Below are 20,649 nucleotides of genomic sequence, written 5' to 3' on the forward strand. Positions count from 1 at the left end.
CAAAGTTTCCTTTCAAATTGTTCTTTCTCTTTTTCCCCGAGAAAAACACTGGGACGAAGCTGGTGCCGAAGGGGATTGCACACTTCTGTGTGCTCAGACATCAGCAGAGTGGTTCTTGATGGGTCTGGACAACCTGTGCTTCTTTAGGAATGTGCACCAAAGAGAGTGCAACCTTCCCGGGAAAGGCAGGAAGAGCTTTGGAAGTGAAGAGAACGACCTGAATGGGATGATGGTTGTGCCTGAGAACCATAAAGGCTGAGTGCTCTCTGGCTTGGCCTTAATGACTCTAGTGACTGATTTACCCCTTAGGGTGATGTTGTGAAGTAACTCTGGGGATTACCCAGCACAGGAGTGTTAATCATTTACAAGTTAATGTTACCAGCGTTAGTAGGTGGAACTTGTAGAAGGTAGATGAATAATGAAGAGTATTTTCCTCTTTTTCTTCTTTCCCCTCTTGTGCAGGATGAAAGACAGACCAGTCTGAAAGCCTGTTCCCCTGTGGACTTTGCTGTTGTCTGCTAGAATGTTCCTTATGAATGCTTCTCCTCTGGTAGCTCTTCAGACGAAATGGGAGTCCTTTGGACCAGCAAGGAGCTGTAGATACCCCGTTTGCTTCTCTGAATCTGAAGGAAACGTCGCCAGAACCTCTGTAAGTGCAAAAGTTCAGATGATCATCAACAACCTGCAAAGCCAAGAGTCTCCCCTGGGTATGAACAATGAGTATGATTGTATTATGCAGAAGAAGCCAAAGGGAGAAAAGGGCTCAAGCAATAGAGTCTCATCGAGCACCTCGCTGCTCCGGAAGCATCCTCAGTATGCCAAGTGTGGTTGCCCTGCTGATTCAGACAGCACCCAAGTGGAAGAGAACGTGGGGTTTAGGCCTCTCTTGCTGGATTCTGACAGTGATGATTCTGTTGACCGAGGTATAGAGGAAGCCATTCAAGAGTACCTGAAAGCAAAAGGCAAAAGTGAGCAGTCCCTGCAGAGGAACGCAGGGTGTTCCGAGGGCATAAGCAGAGACAAGAGGTTTAAGAGGGAATTCTCCCAGAACAAAATGGCTGGTGACCTTCTGCCTGTGAAATTCCAAGCTGAGATGCTCTCTGAAGAGTACCTGTCTGACCACCTGGGAATTGGGAAAAGGCTCCAGCCTGCTTCTCCTCAGAGCATCAGCAGCGACGACTCCTTCGAGCAGAGCATACAAGCTGAAATAGTGCAATTCCTGAACGAGAAGAAGCAGCAAGAAACCAGCAAGTGTGCCGTGGAGGAGGAGAAAAAAGATTCCCACCTGGGGTCGGTCCTGAAGTGCAACAAAGAAACAGCAAACAAACCCAACTGTGGCTCTGTAAAGCAAGGCTGTGATGGGCTCCTCTTGAGACACCACCCTAAGCTGCAGAAAACCAGCACGCAGGCCAAGTGTTTGCAGCCTCAGGTGCTAGAAGAGCCTGGTGACTTCAGCCAAGTGAACCGAGCATATCTTGACATGGCCACTGCCAGCCAGCCCTGGTTAGTGGAGCGAGATGAAGGAAGTGGAGCTAATTACTGGGAGCCCAGAGGAGGCCTTCTCGGCGCCAGCACGCACACGTCCGACTCCAGCAGCGACGATGGCATTGAAGAGGCCATTCAGCTTTATCAGCTGGAGAAAATCAGGAAGGAGGCAGCTCGTGCAGCAGGCTGTGTCCCTTTGCAGAGGGAGCAATTTGATCCCAAGGGAATGGCAGACATTTCTGCCAGCCTGACGATCAGCTCCACTAAAAGTGCCTCACCGGAGCTCCCTAAAAACCCTGCGAGCAACAAGAGAAAAGAAATCGGTTCCAAGTCAGCCGAGTTGGAAAGCACCAGCAACGAGCTCAGCAAGCTCTTCAGCCCACTGAAAAAAGCCAGGCACTTTGCACCCCCAGCGAACAAGATCGCTGCTTGCGAGCTCACCTTGCAGGCCTCCTGCAGAGCAGACACCTCTGCAGAGCTCATGTGTGCAGAAGCTATCCTTGATATTTCCAAAACAATCATGCCATCCCCAATGGGAAGCGACGGCAGATCGCTGGCTGCAGACTCCTTGTTCCCTCCCCAGCTCCTCTCTTCCCCACGCTGCGAGAGCGACAGCAGCCTTGTGGACAGCGACGATAGCATAGAGCAAGAAATCAGGGCTTTTCTGGCTCTGAAAGCACAGTCAGAGAGCCTTGGAACAAAGCCTCCCAGCCTGTCCCACTCAATCCAGATGCCTTTGCCTTCTGATAAAAACAGCCTCACTGGTACCCTTGAGCCTTCTCTTCCTAAAACACTGAAGCTGTCACTGACTCGTAAAACGAGACTTAAAAGGGAAGGTGGAATAGGGAAACAAGGTGCATCAAAACCACCTGAACAGCTGGAGACAGGACTTTGCCAGCCAGGTAACTATTCAAAATCTCCTGTGCTCCGAGAGGAGCGTGCCCTGAGCAGCTCCACAGAGCTCTGTGATGCTCAAAGGCTCAGTAGCAAAGAGGCTCAACAGCAGCAGCTGATGTCTTCCAAATTGTCTGGATCTGACGGCAGGTGTGTGGCCTTGGACACTGAAAACCCTTTCATGCAGGTTCAGAGCAGCACAAGAAAGCTTATGAAAAGTACCATCCCAACTCAGGAGAGGGATGGCTCAACTGATGAGAGCAGCTCTCTGGATAGTGATGAGGACCTTGACAGTGCTATCAAGGACCTCTTACGGTCTAAAAGAAAATTGAAAAGGAAGTCCAAGGACCAGAAGCCTCAGTACAAAAAGAGAGCCAGATTTAACGAGACAGAAACTCAGCTGCTGGATGAATTTAGTAGCCTCCAACAAAATGAGTGGAAAGGCAAAAGTCCCATGCTGGTGAAAAGCTGCCCCTCAAAGCCCAGGAAATCTGTGAAGGAGAATGTGATCAGAAGTCCTCCAGACGCCATCAACGTCAAACCTACCAGTGAAAAACCAGAAGCTATGAAGAACTTGGAGTTTAACTTGCAGCTTAAAAAGGGATCTAAACCTAAAGCAATTTCCAGCCAGAGCAACCTGCAGGTAGCTAAAATCAGCCCAGATGCTTTCACAGCGCCGTCAGATGCTGACGACAGCAGCTCGGTGGACAGCGATGACAGCATTGAACAAGAAATCAGGAAGTTCTTAGCAGAAAAGGCTAAAGACTCTGCAAGCAATCTGGAGATACAGAAAGGTGATGCAAGTCTGGACCTACTGAGAGTGACCAAACAAACTCCTAATAAAGGAAAAACCAAGCAGCAGCCAGTTGAGCTTGACCTGATGCTGGCTCAGAGTCAAAACACTGAGGTGTCTCAGCAAACTGCTGAGTGGAAGGACGCTCAGAGAACAGAAGGGAAAAGTGCAATGTTGTGTGGCAGTGGGAAATCTGCTTCCTCTGCAGAGAATGTTCATCTTCATACTACTGGTCAGTCAAAAGCTAAGCAAGGAGTGGTTGGGGTGAAAGGTTTTGCTGGTGGTAAGCTGTCTGCGAACCCGTCAGGTAGAAAAGATGTTCCTCATGCAGAGCCTGTGCAGAAAACGCTTCCACCTAAAGCCAGCAAAAGTGAAGGTTGTAAAGTACAGAAAGGAGTTAACACAAAGTCTAGAGCTAAAAGGAAGAACACCTTTCACCTCAAAATTTCCAGCAAGTTTATTGCAGGTCTAAAGTATGCCAGGGACAGGAAGAAATCCATGCTTCTGAGCAAAAGGCAGAAAGCAGAGGGTTTGCTTGCCCAGAGCAGGGAGTTAGGAGCAGAGAAAGTGTCCCAGGATACAGATGAGCTTAACCAGGAAAGAGGACCCCCCTCCCCAAAAGGTGAATTTAGTGGGGAGAGTACAACAGCAATAGAAGAGTCTGATTCTTCTCAGAAGCTCCCTGAGCAAAGGTCAAGTCCCTGTGTAGCAGAAACCTGTGAAAGACTGGAGGCTGCTCCTTTGCACATCAAGGAGGAAGCAGAAGGTTGCAGAAATGCTTCAGGAGACCAGTCAGATCCACACACGAGGCTCCCCTTGCAGGAGCCAATCATGGCAGCTGTAAAAGCAGATAAGGTTTGCAGAGGAGCTTCTAAAGCTGAGAGCACCCAGATGGGGACTGAGGAAGGAGATATCCACAAAGGCAGCTGTGCTGATGCAAACATAGATCACTCACACCCTGAACACAGTCTGGCAGGGGTAGAAGCAGATCAAGTTAGCAGAGACACATCTCAGCAGAGTGTAGATAGGAGCAGTAAGGGAGAGGATAACCAGCAGGACATGAGGCCACATCTAAATTTAGTTTGCCCACTGCAGGAGCTAAACGTGCCAGCAGTAAAGCTGCATAAAACCAGTGGAGGAGCATGCACAGAGAGCAGTGTGCAGACATTCATTAAGAAGGAAAAACTTCAGTGCCAGGACAGTAACAGGCAGGAGGAAATCCAGGTATCCAGCTGTAGTGTGGAAGGAAAAACACCTGTCCTGCAGAGCAGGGAGACTGCTTGTGAAGTGGACCAAGGGCAGGAAGTTCTAGGCAAAGCCTGTGCAGAATTTACTGACAACCCTGCAGGGAGCTGCCCAGATTCCCTCTTGAAAGGAAAGGTTTCAGATGTGTAAGTAGACTCTTTTTGGGGGTTGGTTGTGGTTGTTGGTTGGGGTTGTTTTTTTTTTACAGTCTTTTTAGAACACAGCTCTCATTGTCAATTCCCTTGATAAAACTTGAGGCATGAAAGGAAAGACAGTGGGAGATGCTGGTAGCTGTATGCCACATACACACTGGTGTGAAAACAGAACCCTCCTGTTCAGCAGGGATGTGGTGGACACACAGACACACACACACACACAAGTAGCTTTTGTAGAATTTTGTAAATTATTTAAAGTGCTCTAAGGAAATATTTTTTATAATGGTTTTTAGGGCTTTGGCCTTGCTACAGGGTGCTGTAGTGACTGTAGATAAGATGATGCTGGCTAATCACGCTTTAAATGATGAGGCCTCTGATCACATAGCAAAAGGAAACCTGTTTGCACCCAGAGTATGCTGGGCAAGCTGTTAAGAGCTCCTTGGAGAACACCCTGCTTGGTAGCAGTGCTGGCCTTCTGAAGCAGGTTACCTGACACCTGGCCACCTCTGAGCTGCCTTAGGACAATCCTTACCTTGAGCTTTTGTGCTGGGGGATCTTGTTGCTCCCCTCCCCGCCCCGCCCCGAGGACTGCTGGGTGGGTTCAGTAAGCAGGAGTCCAGCGGAGGAGATCCATCCCTGAAGACACAAATGCAGGTGCAGGTCAATAGAAGCCTGTCTGCAGAGCCTGTGTAAAACGATCCCAGTAGCTGCTGAAAGAACCTTTTGAAAACCTGAAACCTCCTGCTGGCAGATGACTCCCAGCACAGCTGCAGCCGGGGTGAAGGAGTGCCTGTTCAGACAACAGGATTGCTGTGGATTTCTCTAGGTTCATGCACTCCTGGGCCTGCGAGGCTGAAATGATTCCTCCTCGTTACTCCCAAGTCTCATTTTGATGCCCTGCAGTGACCCCAGGGGTGGCTTTCGGTTTCCCAAACGAACTCTTCTTGAATCGAGTGCCCTTAACTTCTCCTCTTTCAAGAGTGGTTTGGAAAACGTTAACATTTCGGTGAACTTTTGTTTGTTTGTTTGTTTCACTTGGCAAGTTTTGTGCAATAGACCAGAGCTGGGTTTGCTGTAGGGAGGCTCCTCCTGTCGACGCCAAGGATACTTTTCAGCACTCTTCTTCCGTACTGGTAGCTCTCTCTGTGCCTCCCATTGCCAGCAGCCAGAATAAAGCAAGGGGTTTTTTTCACTACTATCTTTTTATTTGTACTAACTTTGAAGTGGGATTGAAGTAGCTTGTTTATATCACACACCCACCCTCCCACCCCACCCCCACCCCCCCAAAAAAAAAGTACCCCCCACTCTAGTTTCACTGGAAAATCCAACCAGTGGGAATTGAAGCTGGTGGGCTGGTTCTCTCCTTTTTCCCCTCTTGTGTGTAGCAAAGTCAACTTTTGAGTAGTTTGTTCTTGCATCTTGTCCCTGTGAATTGGTAGTCTCTTAGTCACCTACAGAACTACTTCTCTCAGCCAAACCACCACTTTGGTTCCTCAGTCACTTCAGCAGTCTCCCTGGAGGCTGGCCTTAAATGGAGCAGGCAAGAAAGGCTCGGGTGGCACGGAGTATCCCTGGGTGTGATCCCCTTCGCAGAGCACTGGCAGATGACAGCGTTGCATAGAGTAGAACAAGTAACTGTGGCATGTGGAGAGGTAAACAACATCCTTTGTGTGTTGATGCTGTTGTGCAGTTCCATTTTAAACACCTCTGTAGTGGTCACTTGACATTTCTTACTGTCCAGCCACCTTTTTTATAGCCCTTGGGTGGGTTGGTTTGCTGGTTGAATAGGTCAGTGTGTCGAATCATCTCGTTTTTGTGGCAGGAGACCTTGGGAAAGTGCTTTTCCTGTTTGGTTGGTTGGGTTGGGGTTTTTTTTGACCTTCACTCACCTGCCTGCAGCCAGCCTCCATAGGCCTGGATTTTTGTCTGCCTCCATTCAGTTGCAGGGGTTTGGGAGCCTTTTGTTTGGAGTAGGTGAATAGGCTGATACCTTGCAATAGAAGCTTTCCAAGTACCTTGCTTTCAGAGGGTTAAACTGCATCCTGAGTTTGAATAGAGGTGGTGGCAGCACTGTGTACTGTTTGTATCAAAGAAGCTGAATGTTTCTGCTCCAGAGTTTGGGGTGGTTTGTGTTTTTTTTAGCAAATCAACATTGAGACTTCCAAGGTGTCTTGTGCCCCCCCTGTCAATGTGTCTGTGTTCTCTCTCTCAGTACTCCTTGTGGACTGATTCACTTTAAGATGCAATTCCCATTTCTTTGTGCTTTAAATCTGATTTCAACTGGCACTTTTTTTTTTTTTAAATTGATAAACTTGATTTGTATATAGCAGATGGTTGTACATGGAGTTTATAATGTTTAATAAACTGGTCCTGACCATGGACTGCAAAACCAGAGTGCTCCTATGCTTTGTCTCATCACCTTCAGTCAGCAGCAGTTCTGTGTTAGCTTGCTTTCCCTCCTGACTGGAGGCTGAAGCTGCAATTAGTGTGGTGTTAGGTGTTTGAGTGAGGGATGTCACCCTTGCAGAGGGTGCTTCTGAAGACCCCACTTCAAGCCTTTCTTTTCTGCCTGGTTTTGTGTTTCTTCTTTGAACATTCTCCAGCTGGCCCACAGCTCTTTGAGGTGCCCATGCTTAGACACAGCACTCTGATGCTGCGTGGAGGAAGGATAACCTTGTGTGTCTTCAGACTGTCCCACTCCCTTGGAGATCCCACTGGTGTTGGTCCTTTTGGGGTTTGGAGGTCTTTTTTTGGTAGCATTGTACCCTTCAAGGTCAAACTTGATGGGGCCCTGAGCAACCTGATTTATTTCAGGATGTCCCTGCTTACTGCAGGAGTATTGGACCAGGTGACCTTCCAACCCAGTGCAGTCTATGATTCTGCTGCCCAAGGCTGTTATCTTATGTGTGACAGTGACCTCTAACTTCCTTCTGACCCTGAAACAGAATCCAGATCATTAGAGATGTGGATTCTTAATGATAAAAAAAATGAAGAAGGAGAATCTCCAAAGTGCACAGCTCCAGAAAAAAAAAAGTCCTGGCTGTTCTGGGGGTGGGGCTGAGGATGGTGCTCAGCATTTTAGCAAAACCCTAACAGCAGTTTTCTTTCTTGGTGTATGTGGTCAGGAAGTGGAGTCTCATCTTGTCCTTGCCTCTCTCCTTTAGCAGCATGGGCCCATGGTGGGCAGGTTGGAGCAGATGAGGTCCCTTCCAACCTGAGCCCATTCTAGGAATAAAACAAAAAAGGGGAGAAATTAAGGCAAGGAATAAGAAAAGTGTCCTTAGATGAAACATGAAAAGAGGCTGGAAAATAATGTGCCCAAAAAACAAAGGCAGTTCCATTTATGTTTGTAAAAGGCAGGTTGCTCCCCACTTGTTCCACCTGCAGGAAAATCTGTGGATCAATTCCATGTAAAATTGCCACAGGGGTTTGTATTAATTCAGCACTTTATGTTATCTCTCATTTCAGGAGAAGGAAGGGAAGCTCTAAGAAGCTGAAGTTGTTACCTAGAGTCTAACAGAAGAAGAGCAGTGAAAGATAGAGGCTCACTTATTTACTTTGGTATGTTAAAATAGTTCAAAAGTTAGCTTTTCAGGCCCCCTTTTGCTTAGTAGCTGCATTAGTTCCAGTGCACTGGGTGTGTTTGCAGCAAAGCTGAATTTAGCCACTCTTCTGTTTGAGGGAATCAAAGGCACCAAGTGAAAACCAGAATGGTTTGGTGGGTGTGAGTGAAATCTTGCTGCTGGCCCCAGGAACGTGATGCTGGCAGGGGTTTGAGTGTTTATAAAAGCACAAAGCTGTGGGCTTTGCTCTTCAGCTTTTTGCTTCTTGCCATCACTAACTGAACAGAATACCTCTGCCTTTCAAGTAGCTTTAATTACACCAGCATCACGCTCCCTGGGTGGTTTGTAAGGTGATACAGAGAGGGAGTATTTGTAACCTGAAGACCATCATTTCCAGTGGCACTTGGACACACCATTAAACTGATTTCCTGTAGCACTCAGCTCATTTTTAGCACACTCCTCAGGATGTTACACCTGTAAGGCAGGACCACTGCTCATCCATTGCTTCTCTTCAAGGCTACTTTTTAAGCCAGACACACTCAGATGTTCCTTCTAGTGCAGTTAGTGTCTGAATGATGCAGTTTCACTGGCTGGATGACTCCAGGAGTTACAATAAAACTTCAGAACACTGTTTCTGATGGCTTGCTTTTATTTGAACAATTCCTTAAACCAGTGTCCTTTTGAGAGGTAAAAATGATGAACAGAAGGTCTTTTCCAACCTGGTTTATTCTAATTCTAACATGCTGTTGACAAGGCACCCAAAGGCTTCGTGAGTCCCTCTGGAAAGCAGGCACTTTGGTTATCCAATAAACAATCCAGACACAGGTTTAAAATCTGAATTTTAATGGTCTGTGGTTGGATCAGCCAAGGATTTAAAGGAGCAGCAGTGACAGAGAAGAGGTGAAAGGAACAGAGAGGTAATGGATATAGTTCTGGTATTGATGACTCCATGCTGCCCAGGAAGTCAAATGGTTGAGCTGTTGGAGAGACATTGAGCCACATGAATCTACTGCTAGTAACAGTCATTCTGAATAGAAATCATTTCAGCTGGTAGCAGAGGGGCTGGAGGTGGGTTTTGCTAACAAATTACTGAACTCAGTGTGGATAAACACAGATTTAAGCTGCTTGTCCCCCCAAAACCACTACATTTATCACCTTGCTGGTAGGAAACCACACTTAGAGCAGTTTGGGTTGGGGAAGGTTGCTTTTAGATGTCTGCTGTTACCTTTAACCTGTTGATTCTGTGGCTGGTCATCACACTGCAATAGCAAGGCTCACATTACCAAGCTGAAATGTTGGAGTTTCTCCTGTGTTCAGGAGAAAAACTGTCCTTAAGTCCTGCTTTGGGTGGTGAAGTGTGTCACCTGTTGCTGATACTTGTGCCACATCAGTTGTTTTCTTGATGGGCTATGGGGTTCTAATTCTCCTGGGTGCTAACAGCTGTGACACTCAATGTCTGCAATCAGGGGAGGTGACCTGGGGCTCTAACCAGAGTCCCTGGTCCCAGCAAAGGGCACAACCATAACAGAAACTTGCTTGATGTGTGATGAACCAGCCTGTGCCCTCGTGCAGCACCTGCATTGACGTGGTGTGGTGCCTCCTGCCACGCTCTCAGGTGGGGCCCAGCAGCAGATCCAGGATAAGGTTGGTGCTGTTGCCTGCTCGGTCACAGCTGGGGGGGGAGGGTGTCTGATTTTCATCTAGGCAGCCAGCAGCAAACTGAAGGTTGTGCTGCTGCAGGTCTAGCAGAAGGATGGGCCGTGGGGGCTGTAGCTGGGGTGGAAGTTGAGGTGGTCAGAGGCGGTGATGAAGTTGGCTGTGCCGGTGACTCGGCTCTTCTCCAGGCAGGTGTTGAGTCCGCTGTCCCGGTACATGCCGCGCTGGGCCAGGCCGTCCGTGAAGGCGTGGGAGGTGACGTGGAAGGAGGTCTGTGAGAGCAAGGAAAGGGGGTAGGGATGCTTCAAATGGCAACAGTGAGAGCACCTGCCCCGGGGAGAAGGTTGGGTGCTGTGAGAATCATGGAATGGTAGGGGTTGGAAGGGACCTCTGGAGATCATCCGATCCAACCCGTGTGCTAAAGCTGGTTTTGAAAGTCTCCAGAGGAGGAGATTCCACAACCTCCCTGGTCAGCCTGCTCCAGGGCTCATGGAGTCACACAGAATCACAGACTGGTGGGGGTTGGAAAGGACCTCTGGAGATCATCCAGTCCAACCCCCCTGATAAATCACCCACAGCAGCTTGCCCAGGATCACAGTGTCCAGCTGGGTTTGGAATCCCTCCAGAGAAGGAGGCTCCACAACCTCTCTGGGCAGCCGGCTCCAGCACCCTTACAGTAAAGAAGCTTTTCCTTATGTTTAAGTGGAACCTCCTGGGTTCCAGTTTGTGCCCATTGCCCCTTGTCCTATCACTGAGCACCACTGAAAAGAGTCTGGCCCCGTCCTCTTGCTGAGCATTGATCAGATCCCCTCTCAGGCTGCTCTTCTCCAGCCCCAGGTCTCTCAGCCTTTCCTCCTCACAGAGATGCTTGAGGCCCCTCAGCAGCTTTGTAGCCTCTGATGGACTCTGTCAAACAGTTCCCTGTCTCTTGAACTGGGGAGGCCAGAAACGAACAAGTCTCCAGGTGCAGTGTCACCAGGGCAGAGTAGAAGGGGAGGAGAACTTCCCTGGACTTGCTGGCCAAACTCTTCTAATGCACCCCAGGGTGCCATTGGGTTTTTTGGCTACCAGGGCACATTGCTGGCTCCTGGTGAACGTGATGTCCTCCAGCACTCCCAGGTCCTTTCCGTGGAACTGCTTCCTAGCAAGTGCTGGTGGAGGGAGTTGCTTCTCACCGGGTGCAGAACTTGCCCTTATGGAACCTCATGAGGTTCACCTCCACCCAACTCTCCATCTGCCTCGGGGAGATCCTCTCCAGGGCACAGCGCAGAGACCAAAATTTGGGACACTGTCCCCAAAGCCCGGGGGTGCCCCCCGCACCTCACACCGCTACCTACCGGCACCTCATGCACCGTGGGGGCTCTGCTGCCGTACTCGCCGTTGGAGGTCCGGTACAGGGGGTGAGGCTCGGGCTGCCTGCGGAGACAGAGCACAGATGGGAGCGGGGAGGTGCCGGGGTTGCCCCGGGGACCGCGCCCCGCCAGCGGCGGGACCGGAGCCGCGCTCACCCGTATCCGCGGAAGCAGGAGGGCTGCTGGAAGCGGCCAGGCAGGCCGGGGCTGGTGCGGTACCAGTCGCTGGTGCGGGCTCCGGGGCTGCCCGCGGCCTCCGGGCCGGACATGGCGGTCGGGACCGCGCCGAGGCACCAAGCGTTGCCCGGAGACGAGACGCTGCGGGCGGGCAAGGATCGCTCTCAGCCCCGCCCCGCGCCCGGCCCCCGCCGCGCAGGAAGCGGAAAGCGCTGTCTGACCTTCCTCCTCCTCCTCCTCCCGCCCTGCGGCCGCGGGGTGCGGAGCATGGCGGTGCCCCGGCTCCTGCGGGCAGGTAAGCGGCAGCTGCCCGGTCCAGCCCAGCCGTTCCCGTCCCGCTCCCCCCGTGTAACCTCCGTCTTTTTCTCCCCGCAGCAGCCCCGCGGCTCTACAGCACCCTACCCGTACCGGCCCCGGCAGCAGCCCCAGCGGCCCGGCCCCGCGGTGAGTGCTGCCTGCACCGGTCCCTTCCCGGGGCTCGCTCCCTGCGCTGCTGGCACTGCTGGCACCTGTGCCCTGGAGGAGGCTGCCCAGAGAGGTTGTGGAGTCTCCTCCGGAGAGATTCCAAACCCATCCGGACATTGTGATCCCGGACAGGCTGCTGTGGGTGCCCTGCTTTAGCAGCGGGGCTGGACTGGTCTCTTTCTCCAGTCCCAGCTCAGCTTCTGCAAACACAGCAAGAGGAAACTGATTTCTTTTTCTCTCCTCCTCTCAGATGTGGATGACAAACTGCTCACTATGCCACTCAGCCACCCTGACTACTTCAACGTGAAGGAGCTCTTCTCCCTGAAAGATCTCTTTGATGCTCGTGTGCACCTGGGGCACAAAAAGGGCTGTCGGCATAGGTGAGCAGGACCCTCTTTCATGATTCAGTACTTGCTGGCATCAGTTTTTCCTAGACCATGTCAGCATTTAAGGGCTGTAATAAATCGGTCTGGGTCTGCAGCTTCCCACACAGGCCCCTGTTTCTGCCTGGGCATGGCTACTGCCCTGCAAAAGAGACCAGCAGGTGGAGGGAAAGGGATTCTGCTTCTCTGTTTTGCTGAGACCTCACCTGCAGTGCTGGGGACAGCTCCAGAGACCTCAGCACAGCAGAGGTATGGGCTTGTTGGAGCAAAGCCCAACGAGACCACAACAGTGATGCAAGGGCTGTGAGGACAGGCTGAGAGAGTTGGGATTGTTCAGCTAGAGAAGAGAAGGTGCCAGGGAGACCTTCTGGCGGCCTTTCAGTACTTGAAGGAGCAGAAAAGCAGAGAGCACCTCTGGTATCAGCTGCACATAAAGGGACTGGTCAGAAAGCAGAGAGCACCTCTGGTATCAGCTGCACTTAAAGGGACTGGTCAGAAAGCAGAGAGCACCTCTGGTATCAGCTGTACTTAAAGGGACTGGTCAGAAGCACCTCTGGTATCAGCTGCACTTAAAGGGACTGGTCAGAAAGCAGAGAGCACCTCTGGTATCAGCTGTACTTAAAGGGACTGGTCAGAAAGCAGAGAGCACCTCTGGTATCAGCTGTACTTAAAGGGACTGGTCAGAAGCACCTCTGGTATCAGCTGCACTTAAAGGGACTGGTCAGAAAGCAGAGAGCATCTCTGGTATCAGCTGGGAGTTGGAGTGTGGGAAGGATTCTTTGGGGCCACACCACACTCAAACTCCGCTCGATGCCTGTAGCACCTTGTCCCCTTGTCTCGCCCTCACTCCGTCCCTCCAGGTTCATGGAGCCCTACATCTTCGGCTGCAGGCTGGACCAGGACATCATCGACTTGGACCAGACCATGGAGCACCTCCAGCTGGCCCTCAACTTCACCGCCCACATCGCCTACCGCAGGGGCATCATCCTCTTCGTCAGCCGCAAGCGGCAGTTCTGCCACCTGGTGGAGAGCACGGCGCGGGAGTGCGGGGAGTACGCCCACACCCGCTACTGGCAGGGCGGGCTGCTCACCAACGCCCACAGCCACTTCGGCACCGGCGTGCGCCTGCCCGACCTCCTCATCTTCCTCAGCAGCCTCAACAACGTCTTCGAGCCCCACGTGGCCATCCGCGACGCCGCCAAGATGAACATCCCCACGGTGGGGGTGGTGGACACGAACTGCAACCCCTGTCTGATCACCTACCCCATCCCTGGCAACGACGACAGCCCCTCCGCCATGGAGCTCTACTGCAAGCTCTTCAAGATGACCATCATCCGCGCCAAGGACAAGAGGAAGCAGAACGAGGCCTTCGAAGAGCTGCGCAGCAAAGCGGAGGGCAAGTAGAGCCCAAAGGACAGGCTCGGGCCGTGCCCAGTGGCTTGGTGATGGGCACCCTGCTCTGCTCCCGTGGGTGCTGCGAGACCGACCCTGCGCCCAGAGCACCAGTGTTTGGCAGAGCTGGGCTGGTTGAGGAAGGGAGCCCCCAGCTCTGCTGCTGCGCAGGGATCCCATGGTCTCTGGCTCCAAAGAAGATTGTCCAGAGTGATACAAAGGGAGAGGAGCCAGGCCAGAGCCAGCTCCTGTCCTTGTGTTTGTCCCTGTTGCAAGGAGGTGCCTCTGTTTTGTGGCCTTCCTATTCCTGAGCTTGTGACCTCACATAAATCACCTGTACCTTGCTCCTCTTGACAAATAAAGGTCCCTGTGATCCTTTCTCTTCTTTTGCTTGTGAAATGGGGAAGCACAAGGGTGGCTGGCAGATGCTTCTGGTCATGGGATGTGCAGTGAAGGGTGTTGAAGCCTGAGGACCCTCGTGGCATCACAGGCCTGGGGACAGGGTGGGATGCAGGGCTGGCTGGTGTGAGCACTTGGAGCCATGGTTTAGTAGTCATGAGGTCTTGGGTGACAGGTTGGACTTGATGATCTTTGAGGTCTTTTCCAACCTTGTTGATTCTATGATTCTATGACACAGGGTTGGATGGTCCCTGTTTAGTCCCAGGGTCTGACCTCTGCCATCACCATGGGAAGCAGGGGCTGTGGGGTGCAGCTGAGAAAAGGGAAATGCGGCCCCTAACACGCCTTGTGTCTCTAGGGGAAGGCTTAGAGCTGGCCTGCAGCGGTGATGGAAGTCTGGTCTAGCGTGGGGAAGAGGTGTGGGGCCGAGGTCCCTGTCCCGTGTGCCCAACCCCTGTCACGTCCGGAGTCCCAAGCCCCGGCTGCTCCCTGTTCTGAGTCCTCCCGGCCAGCAGGGGGAGCGGGCGGAGGCCGCGGGGCGCAGGTCGTCCCCCGCGGGGCTTCCGGCCGCCCGCCCTATATAAGCGTGAGGCGGGAGCGCTGCGGCCTCTTCGGCGCGGCGTGCGGGGCGGCGAGCAGCGGCGGCGGACGGGTCCCGCGGTGGGGGCAGGCCCATGCCGGCCGGGCAGTGCCCATGCCACTCAGAGCGCTCAGGCCGCCGGCCGCTCTCCCCAGCGCCTTTCCCCGCGCCATGCTGCAGCGAAGCCTCCGCAGGCCGGGCCCTGATGGCGGCTGCTGGGCGGCGGTGGCCGGCCCCGCTTCTCCTCTTGCGCCCTGTCGTTGAGCAAGGGAAGGCTGCGGCGTGAGGACGTGGCTGTGGACCGACAGGGACCCCTATGCTGAGAGAGGAAGAGAAAGGTGTGAGTGGAGGTGCGGGTGGTTGCTGTGCCCGGCCGGGTGCGAGGGGCTGGTCTTTGCGGAGCTGGGTGAGCCCTAGGAAAATCGGCATTTAGTCCATAGGTTTCCCTCAGGGCTGCCCCCTCACCTTGCCTGGGCTTCCTGGCCTCATTCGGGACAAACCGCATCAGCCACGTGGCAGCAGGAGAGGGACCCGCAGCGGCCCCCAGTCCCCTCCAGGCTCTGCTGTGTCCAGCGTAGGAATATTATCAACCGGGAATATTATCGACTGGCTGTAGAAATGCTTTAAAATAAAGGTAAATAAGGCAAGGGAAAGGGTTGTGAGTGAAAGAAGGGAGAAAAATGGAAAGCCAGCACCTTCCAAAGTTGTTTTGACTGAAGTGAATCCCTTCAACAGCTTGGTTTAACATTTTAAAACGTTTTTAATCTGTTTTTCGGTGAAGCGGTGCACTTCACAAAGCAGGTTGTTATGCAGCCGGCTGAACGCTTGCCTGTCGTTAACTGCACTCTTCTGACTCTTTGTTTGCCTGTCTTCAGCCCGGCAGAAGACAGAAGTTGATGTGAAAAAAGCTTGGGGGTCTCGAGAAAGGGAAGGTAAGTACTGCCTGACCCAGAGGCCATCTGAGCTCTAACCCTTAGTGCACGTTGAGGGTCGTTGTAGTGCTGCGTCCTGGGTGGGTGATCGACTCTTGTTCCTGCAGGTGGCACGTCCTTCGCGCTCTGTGGGTCCTTGGGGTCTGGTTTCCATCCTGCCACAGGCGTTGCAAAGGTGGCTGCTGTGGCATCTTTGTGTCATTAGGTGGCAGAGAGAGAGAGAGGCTATGTTCTACGCTCGTTTGCTCTGCACCCCGTGAGCACTCAGAGTGATTGATAGCCTGACATCCTTTGTAAGCAGCCTGATTCCTTGGAGGGCCCCTTCCTGTTTGTATTTTTTCTGTATAGCCTTCCCTGCTTTCTGTAGTTGCTTTTAAAAGCTGTGTGGAATAGGACAAAGAGGTGCCCTGCTTGACTTTCCTGATTACTTAGAGCTTCCTAATCATTTCACCTTGCAAATAATGGGGTCCTGTTGATAGCTAAGTTTGTGTTTCAGCAGATTAAATTGATCTGGCTAAAGCCATGAGGCAAGTGGGTGACATCCCTGGGAGCCCTGTGCTGGCAACCCTGACCCTGTTGCTATCTGGAAGTAAAGCTATCCCTGTGCTGTGCATTTTTTTAGCCCCTCCTTTTACTAGGCCTTGCAAATCTCTGTCTGTCAGTGGAACAATAACCTCCTGAGCAGGCTTTGAAGCATGTCTTAAGTATTTACAGGTTATTGTTGGACTCTTTTTGGTATTTTCCAACCAGGCAATTCTATGATTTTATACAATAAATGCTGTACTTTTCCACTTCTCTTTCAGAAGAGGCTGTGTGGTTTGGCAGCCCCAGGAGGCTTCTCCGAGACCCGAGGTGAGCAGCAGTGCGCTCTGGTTCCCCCTGCCGAGTAGCTCCATGCCCCATCGTGTTGCAGACGTGGCTGCTGTGCCTTGGTTTGTGTCATCAGGTGGCAGAGAGCAACAGGCTGTGTCATTCTTTGCTGATGCTCTGGAAAGTGTGAGCACTTGGGAATGATGAGCAGCCTGACAGATTATTTCTTCCTTTTCCTGTTTCTTTTTCCTTTAATGTTGATCTTATGTCATGAAGGATAAAAAGCTGTGGAGGGGCAGAGTCCTTCACTGTGGCAGAGAGCCTTCACCTTAGTGACCTCCTTGTTTATGTGACACAGAGGAGCTGATTTCTCTGCCATGCTCAAGGTTTTAGAAGTAAAACTCCTGTTCTGCTAACATGTGATGATGAAAGCTCATTCAGGTTTCTTTCATCTTTCCTTTCCACTATTTTTATCCTAATACTCCTGAGGCCTTGGAGATTTGCTCTCCTGCCATGTTACTGTGGTTAGGGGTGGGAGATGAAAGGGTTTCCTGTGTTTGAAAGGTGTCACTGCTCAGAGGTCAGCAGCCTGACATTGTTTCCATGTGGGCCTCTTTCCTCCAGAGAATCAGGGGAAGGTGGAGCAGAATTCCTGTGAGGAGCAGCTAAAATGATGCCACTTTTAACTGCACCAGGGCAAGGTCCTTCCTTTTATTTGCAAGGACACCTGGAAGTGAGAGCTCTGTTCAGAAGTTCTATTTTTATCTGCAGCAATTCTTTATGGGCTGCAAGATGTCTCTGCTTGCTCTCTGAAAGGACAGCTTCTGAGTTTTGCAGGGGTAGGCATCATGTGGGCACCAAGACTCCCACCTGGGAGTGGAGGAGAAAGGCACTGAAGGTTGTTTGCAAAATACTGGCTTAAATCTAGAAGCAGCTGGGTGTGGAGAAAATTGCACCAGCTTCCCAGCACCAATAAAACACTCAGCCAAGGTCTGGACTTTCAGGGTGCTTGAGGAAGCTTTTGCCAGAGGGTGAAATCAGCAACCTTCTGAAATGTGGTTTTTGGAGAGGAGGGGAAAGAAACTAAACCCAAACACTTCTTCCTCCATAAAAGCCCCAGACTGAAAGCTTTTCTCTTTTCTTACAGATACTCTGAAGAGCAAGGCTGAGGGTTCAGAACTTGCTCCAGATGCTGAAGGTGGGCGTTGGATCATGTGTTGGAAACAAACTAAACCTGGGTGTGTTACCCAAGCCAGGGGGTGGGGCTGTGGGTTGGTACATCTGGTCCTGACTTGGAGGATGCTGCCAAATAGAAAAGGGGGAGGGGAAGGGGGGAAATTGCCCCTAGTGCAAAAAGAACTTAAAATTCAGTCTTTACTCCTCCTCCTTTTGCTGACAAACCTCTGCCCAGGTGGAGTGCTTTCAGCTTCCTCTGTTTTGCTAATGCAGTAGTTTCTGTAAGTGATTCTTTTTTAAATGCTCTTCTGATGAACTTCTTAACTTTGTGTCCAGTTCTGGGCCCCTCAGTTTAAGAAGGACATCGAGACACTTGAAGGTGTCCAGAGAAGGGCAACAAGGCTGGGGAGAGGCCTTGAGCACAGCCCTGTGAGGAGAGGCTGAGGGAGCTGGGGTTGCTTAGCCTGGAGAAGAGAAGGATCAGGGGTGACCTCATTGCCCTCTACAACTACCTGAAAGGTGGTTGTAGACAGGAAGGGGTTGGTCTCTTCTCCCAGGCAACCAGCACCAGAACAAGGGGACACAGTCTCAAGCTGTGCCAGGGGAGGTTTAGACTCGAGGTGAGGAAAAAGTTCTTCACCGAGCGAGTCGTTCGTCATTGGGATGTGCTGCCCAGGGAGGTGGTGGAGTCGCCGTCCCTGGAGGTGTTCAAGGGGAGATTGGACGTGGCACTTGGTGCCATGGTCTAGTTGTGAGGTCTGTTGGGACAGGTTGGACTTGATGATCCTTGGGGTCTCTTCCAACCTTGGTTATACTGTGATACTGTAACTTCACTTCCTCCAAGGGCCTTTCCCAGCTCCCCAAGGGCACCCTTTGAAGGGCAGCTGTCAGTCAGAACAAGGTACTTTGAAGCGCTCACCCTTCTGTGTTATCCAAACAGCCTCTGGTACTGCTGCAGTCTGCCTCAAAATGCTACTGAAAGTACTTCTTGTTTGTGTCACAGATGTGCAAGATGATGATGAGGCTGTGTCTTGGGCAGAGTGAAGAAAGAGATAAAAAGATGGATTTGGGCAATCCAAGTGAAAGTTGAATGCTAAAGAGCCTGAAGCCTGTTTAAAGTCCTTTAGAAATGCTTGCAGACAGTGCAGCAGTGAAGTGTTGCTCAAGATCAAGCTCCCTGGTGCATCATCTTCTAGAAGTCAGCAAACAAAAGTGTAGCTGAGCTCAATTTGACTTCTTTAGAGATTTTTTTGCTTTTTATGTGCTGGTGTGATGGCAGAGAGCTTGACCTCCAAAGGCAGTGAGCTGCTGAAGAGCTCACATCCCAGTCTCTCCTCTTTTGTGGGTGCTGTGGTGCCAGTGCCATTAAAACAAGTGGTGAGAGAGGCTCTGGCTACACATAGATAAAGCTTTGTGAAACTGAGAGGCTTTGCAGTCAGAATCTGGCAGTGCTAAATGGTGGAAAATGTCCTCATTAACTGAGCATTAGGAGGGCCAAAGGTGCCATTAACCAAGCAGGGAGCTGCTGGCTGCAAAATGAGCCAGTTAATTGGGAGAAGTCAGTGCAGAGCAGCGGTGGCTTTGGGGAGAGAATGCTAATAGGGCCGTTGGGGTGTGGGTATGCAGAGAGCCATGCCTTAAGATGGGACTTCTTTGCATTTCCTGACTTGTTTTAACCCAAACAGTCACATTGTGGATTTTTTTCATCAGGCTTGACCCACATCAAGAGTCCTCTTCTGCTAGTGAGTGCCTGATGGGTCTCTAGCATTTAGCTGTGAGGCATGGGAGAGCTGTTGGCATTTCCCTGATAGCTGCTAAGCAGCTTCTCCAGGCTGAGAGTCTCTCACTGCTGACAGAATTCCCTGGCTCTCAGCTGTGGAAGAAATTAATAGTCTGTATTAAAGTGGTTTTCAGATAAGTTAAAGACATCTTTCTGCACATTAACTTCACCATTTAGACCTGGTTAATGTCATCTGAGCTGGAATTAGCCCAGCTTTTCTTCCTCTGCACTATTAATAGCTTGGCTCTGCACTGAGCCAGGCAAACTCACCTTGGTGTTTTTTTCAGGGAGTCTGAAGTGGAGCAACCAAGAGCAAGCTCCAGCTATTGTTCTGTTCAGACTCACCACAGTGCTCTCTGCCTGGCCAGAAGACTTCTCCCAAACCATTCTGATCTAGTGGCAAAGAGCTGCTCCTAAATCAATCTCTCATTAGTGCCATTTGCCTTCTGCCACTGCTTTGGGTCCTGATCCACCACAAGTGTGCAGACCCTCAGTGTCTCAGTGGGAATGGAGGTGCTTTTGTGGCTCTGCAGTCAATTTCCACCTGTTTCCCTGTGGGTGCTGATCACAAAAGTCCACCTGATGATTTCCCTGAATTTCAGTTTCATTTTGGGAAGCTTTTTTTCCCCATTTCCTCTGGGATGTGTAAAATCTTTAGCCACTGCCAAGCCAAACCTCGATGTAGTTCTGCAGTTTGTGAGTCAGAACTCCCCACCACTAAGCCATCACAGCTGCATGGACTTTTCTGGAGCACTTCCAGGCATGAGGATTCCACCTCTGCCCTGGGCAGCCTGTTCCAGGCCTTGGGGAAGAAATTGCTCCTCAAGTCCAACCTAAACCTCCCCTGGCACCACTTGAGGCTGTTTCCTCTTGTCCTATTGCTCTTTCCTTGGGACAAGAGACCTACCCCAACTTCACTCTGACCTCCTCTCAGGGAGTTGTAGGGAGCCAAAAGGTCTCCCCTCAGCCTCCTTTTCTCCAGACTAAACAACCCCAGTTCCCTCAAGCTACTCCCCACCAGACCTGTTCTCCAGACCCTTCACCAGCTTCCTTGCCCTTTGGACGTGACAAGCTGCAGCACCTTAGCTCAGATCCTGTTTCACAGTGAACAGCAGGAGCCTGGGTTGGCTGCTGTGGATTAATTAGCTGCTTAATGCTAATTTCCACTGCCTGTATTTGAAGCTGTCTAAACATCCTGGCCCTTTTGTATTTGCAGATCGTGCTTGGAGTTGTAGAAGCTCTGGCAAACCTGGCTGCAGCAACAGGAATGAATGGTGGCAGCTTCTGAAGATCTGCAGTTGGCTGCAGCTTCATCTTTTCTCCTATGGTGGACCAAGCTCCCTGCAGCCAGCCCAAGTGCCTGTGGTGCTGCTTGATGCTTCCTTCAACCTCTGTACCCTAATGCCTGTTTC

General features: G+C 51.3%; 3 protein-coding genes, 1 long non-coding RNA gene and 2 other non-coding genes across 6 annotated transcripts; 5 read left to right on the top strand and 1 right to left on the bottom strand.

The window, feature by feature from the left end:
- The first annotated feature begins 464 nt into the window (after window positions 1-464).
- On the top strand, window positions 465-5,120 carry PPP1R26 (protein phosphatase 1 regulatory subunit 26). The gene has a single exon (XM_009907448.2). It carries the CDS (start codon window positions 524-526, stop codon window positions 4,565-4,567), a length of 4,044 nt encoding a protein of 1,347 aa, XP_009905750.2. The 5' UTR covers window positions 465-523; the 3' UTR covers window positions 4,568-5,120.
- A 4,618-nt stretch (window positions 5,121-9,738) lies between these two features.
- PIERCE1 (piercer of microtubule wall 1) lies at window positions 9,739-11,482 on the bottom strand. Its single transcript, XM_054174340.1, has 3 exons — window positions 11,300-11,482; window positions 11,129-11,207; window positions 9,739-10,063 (listed from the first exon to the last, which is right to left on the bottom strand). Exons 1-3 carry the CDS (start codon window positions 11,410-11,412, stop codon window positions 9,878-9,880), a joined length of 378 nt encoding a protein of 125 aa, XP_054030315.1. The 5' UTR covers window positions 11,413-11,482; the 3' UTR covers window positions 9,739-9,877.
- Window positions 11,483-11,587: 105 nt separating this feature from the next.
- On the top strand, window positions 11,588-13,926 carry MRPS2 (mitochondrial ribosomal protein S2). Its single transcript, XM_054174174.1, has 3 exons — window positions 11,588-11,764; window positions 11,972-12,165; window positions 13,029-13,926. The coding sequence occupies exons 1-3, from the start codon at window positions 11,588-11,590 to the stop codon at window positions 13,570-13,572; spliced, it is 915 nt and encodes a 304-aa protein (XP_054030149.1). The 3' UTR covers window positions 13,573-13,926.
- Window positions 13,927-14,606: 680 nt separating this feature from the next.
- On the top strand, window positions 14,607-16,569 carry LOC128898654 (uncharacterized). Its single transcript, XR_008462933.1, has 3 exons — window positions 14,607-14,877; window positions 15,415-15,471; window positions 16,275-16,569. It is a non-coding gene; the product is annotated as an uncharacterized LOC128898654 (long non-coding RNA).
- Window positions 15,626-15,760, top strand: LOC128898670 (small nucleolar RNA SNORA17). The gene has a single exon (XR_008462939.1). It is a non-coding gene; the product is annotated as a small nucleolar RNA SNORA17 (small nucleolar RNA).
- On the top strand, window positions 16,365-16,501 carry LOC128898671 (small nucleolar RNA SNORA17). Its single transcript, XR_008462940.1, has one exon. It is a non-coding gene; the product is annotated as a small nucleolar RNA SNORA17 (small nucleolar RNA).
- Window positions 16,570-20,649: the final 4,080 nt, after the last annotated feature.

The sequence above is a fragment of the Dryobates pubescens genome, chromosome 29 (assembly GCF_014839835.1).
Source record: "Dryobates pubescens isolate bDryPub1 chromosome 29, bDryPub1.pri, whole genome shotgun sequence".
Lineage (NCBI taxonomy): Eukaryota > Metazoa > Chordata > Aves > Piciformes > Picidae > Dryobates > Dryobates pubescens.